Below are 5,521 nucleotides of genomic sequence, written 5' to 3'. Positions count from 1 at the left end.
GAAAGAACCAGTGATTAATTTACTATAGATAAGAAGTATTTCTTATTTCGCATATAGATTTACATTGCAGGATTTCTTTAATTCTTCAAAGAATTTCAAAAGGTGTTCTAATATGTAATTTAGGGCTTCTTCTTTTCTTTTCTTTTTTTTGGCCAAATATTCTCTTTTTATGAAAAGAAAAATTACCGAAAAGTATTTGTCAAAACTTATTTAGTTATATAACATATTTTTGATACTCGAATTCTAAAAAGGTATTATATAATTAAATAAGTTTCGATGGAAGCTTTTTAATAAAATTTTTTGTAAAAATAGAATATTTGGCAAAAATAGACCTGAAGTTTGTTGAGTAAGTAATCTATATATTGAAAGTCCTAAATTCTTGTTTGCTCCCCTGATTAAACTGTTATATATTTTGAAGAATAGAATAAATAAAATGCAAGCCATGCAGAATATTAATAATGACATCATTTATAAATTTTATGACGTAGGCATGCAGTCACTGTTGAGGACATTTAGATAAAGTAAAACAGTACAAAAAGAACGCTCATTTCCAGGCAATATGATGAGAATAAGAGGAGGGAAATAATTACTGCTAAACTCACCAAACTATTTTTAAAAGCTATTACTATATATTGTATCTTTTTCATCCACTTTACCGTAAAAGATAAGATGTACAGTCTCCAAAGTTAGTAAACTTTATGGTTTTTGCAAACGAGTGGCCCGTATATTATGTCTAAATCATCTCAACCCACGTGCTCATTCATATTTCAACTTTCTCCCCCCTCCTCACCCAAATTTTAATTAATTTTTTTAAAAAAAATAATATAATATAAAATAAAATAAAAAGCTCCATTGATTGGCTTCTAATAAATATAGACCTTTTTTTTTTCTCGAAGAGGGGACTAGAGGGTGGGCAAATTTTGTCCACACTGCCCCACCTCGAATGAGTATGTATATATATATATATATATATTTTTCCCTATTAGTGCTGGAGTTACATAATTAGTATGGCAAATATTTTCATCAAGAAAAAATCTTGTATATGTTAAGTGTATACAATTTATATGAAATTGATATGTAGGTCCTACAATTATAAGACCTACATATTAGTCTCACATGAGTGATGAGTCTTATACGCCGACGTATAAAATAACTTTCTTTTGCATCAACTTATAACTTGAAGACAGAAAGGACGGGGATGTGGCATCTATTATCTGGTATCGTCTCACCATGCTATCAATCCTAAGTTTATTTTCATTGGTTTATTTTTCTTTTAAAAAAATATATCTATGTAAAAATACTGTTTTGGATGAAAAGTTGGAGGTGAGAATAGTTAACATTTTAAACTGAAACAGACCAATCCTAAATGTACCCTCATACAAATTTCATAGTTTTTTTTTTTTTTTTTTTGGTTTCTCTGCCAAAAGAACGAAAACCTGTCTCCTGTAATAATATTACGTGCTTTTCCTTTTCTGGCCAGAAAGCTTTGATGAATGAAAATCATTTACCATTATCATATTTTTGGGAAAAAAGGTTCATATGGGCTTGGGAGCACGGTGGTCCAAAGAAGATCATAGTTGGTATTGTAGAACTATTTATTATTGATCATGTTCTTTGGCACTGAATATCATGGTTAAGATAGGTTAACATATACACCTTAACCTACCTGATCTTTTTCTCTTAACATTAAAAGTTGTTCTAATATAATTTTTATTTTTTGTGGCGGGAAAGCTGTGATAATTGCCAATAGAACCTATTGGACAAACAAAGGTGAAAGTTATATTAATCGTTTACAAAAGTTGGGAAAAAAATAATTTAGGCCAATAATCTTCCATCATACCCCGTAATTTAAGAACACTTTGTCCCGTAATAATAAGAATGTTCATCATTTTTGTATCGAAATCTGTTGTTAATTAGTGAGACTATCGAAACTAATCTTCCAAGTACCTTCCTTCTTCATTTTTTTTTTTTTTTTTACTTCTTAAAAATAGATCCCACAAGCATCCAAGAATAATTTTAAAAAATTCTGACAATTTCAAAATTTTATAACAAGTGTTTGTACTTCGTACATACTTGCATCTATATATTTTGTCTTATCATGAAATTAACAAAATTCTGAACATCAAAATATATTTAAAAGTTGCCAATGTTTTTTATTTATTTAAATGAGTAGGCAAACATAGGTTTAGTTAACTCAATCGATCCGTAATATTTTTTTATTGACAAATAATATATTTGAAATCAAATCTCACTATATCAAAAGAAATTTATTAATGTTAAAAATAAACTAATAATTACCGTAAATTCGAATCTACTCAAATATAGTTTACAATTTTGTAATTCAACTGATTAATATCTCGTGATTTATTCAATGAAAGACATCTGGATTTCAAATCCCCACCCACAACTATTGAATTATCAAAAAAATCTGTCTATATATATAAAAAATTAAACAAGTTCAAACAATTGAAGCCCATAAGTTGGAGCACGTGTCAGAGGACAACACAAACTTTTAGCTTTGTAAATATTTTAGTAATAGCTAATTGTGGTAGTAGTATTGCCACTCTTCACGGATCAAACAGTGTTAACAATAATTATCTTTAAGTGATATATAGTGAGTAAAATGATGTTGATTTTTAAAATTCTTGACCCTACCATATCCTTTACTTTCACTTGGAGAAACCGAGATCTTTACCTTTGTAGATCTACTTACAAGTTACAACATACCCAAAAACAAAAACAAAAACAAAAACAAAAATTCATTGTCTTCTTCTTTTTATTCAAGCAACTATGTATCATGAATTGCAAGAAGTGTAAGAATTCAATTTCTTTCACGTAAAGTCAAGAAGAAGTAATAATTTTGTACCAAATAATTAAAGAATATAAATTAGACAAAAAAGAAAAGATAGCATAATATTGTACCTTCAAGGAAAAATGTTACTATATATTTCCTACGTTTCTTGCAATCAGTAGAGCGTGAAAGTACGCGCCAAAAAGCATCTCCCAAAAAAAAAAAAAAAAGTATAAACAACTGTATAGTACAACTCTCTAACACTAATCATAGCTTAGCGACAACTAATCTTCACTAATGCCGTTTTTCACGTTCTACTGTTATTTTATATACAGCCAAATTAATACAGAGAAAAAAAATTAAAAAAAGAAATAACTCTTACACGTGCGAGCTCCCTACACGTGTGCATCAGAACTCGGCTAACGAAAGGTTTCTGTGATGTTCCGATGACGGTGACGGTAACGGAGAAGGCGGCAATGACGGCGGTGATCTTAATTTTTGAAAGTACTCCCTTATATCAAACCCGGCAGTTACTTTTTCAGTTAAATCAGGTTCGTCTCTGGACGGAATAAACGGTGGCCGTGAGACCTCCGTTAGTAGGTCCCACCTGACCCCACGAAAGAACACGTGGTCCTTGATCTCACTTGCACCCTTCAAATACCCGAGTCTCCTAGTGGGGTCCTTGATCAACAACCGTCCGATCAAATCCGTTAGAGCCGTTGGTTTCCCAATAAACGGAGGCTCTTTGACCAAAACGTTCCGAAACGTTTCCTTACGGTTCTTGCCCTTAAACGGCGTCGTACCGTAGAGCATCTCGTAGGTTAGTACACCCAGGGCCCACCAGTCCACGGCGAACTCGTGCCCGTCACCTCGTACGACCTCGGGCGCCACGTATTCCTCTGTCCCGACAAACGAGTTGGATCGTTCGCCGTTCGAGAAACTCAGCTTGCGTCGACTCACTGGGCTGACTCGTGCTGACTTGGCCTTCTTCAACCCCTTTTTTTTGCAGTTATGGCCACCACTACAAATACCATTGTTGCTGTTGCCGCTGCTTTTGTTGTTGTCGATCCAACGTGAGAAGTTTCTGCGGTGTTTCGGTTCCTCGACGACGGTTATGACAGTTTTGGCGGTTTTGGTTAGAGTGCGAGAAAGATCGAAGTCCGTGAGAGTCACGTGACCCGAGTTTTGAATGAGAACGTTTTCGGGTTTCAGGTCACGGTAAACGATCCCCATGGAGTGTAGGTGGTCGAGAGCGCAGAGGATTTCGGCCAAGTAGAACCGAATCACAGCTGGGGAGAAAACGCGGTCGTTTTGGCGGTACCGGAGCACGTTGAGATCGCCACCCGGACAGTACGGTACGGCCCAAGCTAAGAACCCAGCGGAGTCTAGGTGACCCATTAGGGTCGGGAGGAATGAGTGGGCCGGAGCCGGGTCGGAGAGTCGGGTCAGGACTTGGATTTCCCAACGCGCGCGCCGCTCGGCGTCGAGCTTTGTTTGGAAGGAGGACTTCTCGACGACTTTGAGGGCGAACGGGCAGCGGGCAGAAGGGTCGGCTGCCCGGTCGTGTACGAGGAACACTGTGCCCATGGCGCCTTGGCCTAGGACTTTGAGGGCTTTAAGGTTGTCTAGGTTTAGCTCCGGCGAAGATGGTTTTGTCTGTAAATCCATTTTGTTGTTTCTCTTTTGAGAGAGAGAGAGAGAGAGAGAGATGGTTTTGAGAGTTGGGATTTGGCTTTTATATAGGCTGCTTTTGAAGTAAAGTTTTTCTCTTTGCTCTGTGGTGTGGGTTTTTGTTTTTATTTGTATTTTTTCGCGTTGTTTGTGTGAGTGATTGACGTGTAGTATTCTTTGCTTTCAGTTTTGATGGTTTGTTTGTTTGTATAATAATATGTTTATGCTAGGAAAACGAAAAGGCTGAGTTTTTTTTTTTTTTTTTTGGGTTAATATTTGTTTTTCTTGTAATGGAGGGAGAGTGGTTTTTTCTTTTCTTAATTTGTCAAGGAGTTTTGTTATTTTTTGACCATCAAAGAACGGAAATTGAAACCTGAAAATAACTATAAATAAGTCTATATACTTTTTTAGAATTTGGTAGTTTTTTCAAACTAAATCTTTTAGGCCAAGTTGGTCTACCAAATGGAGAAAAGGATCAACTTTATTGAGTTTTGAAAATTTTTATCTCATGATTTGTGAGTTAAGATTTAAATTTTGAGTTGGGTTATGGGTGTTAAAAGAATTCAATCATCCATACGTTTAAAGTTGAGTGAATCAAGTTAATAGAGCATTCTCTCTTATTTAAATCCTTCTAGTTTTTAACTAGACGAGTAGCACGTGATATCTTAACAAATTTAATAATTTTGAAAACTCCATTAAAACACAAAAATTAAAATAAGTGTGATGTGTTATATCATGTTAACCATTATTTTTATAACAAGTTCAGATATAAAAAATGTTATACTTATATATACACACAATAACCTCATTACATGTGCTTTTGCACATGCAATGAGGCTTTTCTTTTTTCTTTTCTTTTTTTAAAAAAATTTGGATAAGTTTATTTTTAAAAAAATAAAAAATAAAAAAGAAGAAGAAGAAGAGAGGTGATATGTTATAACTTGTGATTTGTGTTTTTTTTTTTTTTTTTTTTGTGGAATAATTAAATAGTTGGGGAAACAAACTTTGAACTTAGAGAGGTGATATGTTATAACTTGTGATTTGTGTTTTTTTTTTTTT

At 34.1% G+C, this 5,521-nt stretch overlaps 1 protein-coding gene across 1 annotated transcript; it reads right to left on the bottom strand.

Moving 5' to 3' along the window:
* Positions 1–2,887: 2,887 nt before the first annotated feature.
* On the bottom strand, positions 2,888–4,588 carry LOC112019086 (serine/threonine-protein kinase UCN). Its single transcript, XM_024051613.2, has one exon. The coding sequence runs from the start codon at positions 4,457–4,459 to the stop codon at positions 3,200–3,202; it is 1,260 nt and encodes a 419-aa protein (XP_023907381.1). The 5' UTR covers positions 4,460–4,588; the 3' UTR covers positions 2,888–3,199.
* Between the last annotated feature and the right edge of the window lie 933 nt (positions 4,589–5,521).

This window comes from Quercus suber, unplaced genomic scaffold (assembly GCF_002906115.3).
Source record: "Quercus suber isolate HL8 unplaced genomic scaffold, Cork oak 2.0 scaffold_19, whole genome shotgun sequence".
Classification (NCBI taxonomy): domain Eukaryota; kingdom Viridiplantae; phylum Streptophyta; class Magnoliopsida; order Fagales; family Fagaceae; genus Quercus; species Quercus suber.
Note: the sequence above shows the minus strand (reverse complement) of the source record. Positions and strands in the feature narration are given on the sequence as shown.

Bases quoted from the DNA above. Each gene is read 5' to 3' on its own strand.
- LOC112019086 (XM_024051613.2), bottom strand. From the start codon at position 4,459: ATGGATTTACAGACAAAACCATCTTCGCCGGAGCTAAACCTAGACAAC.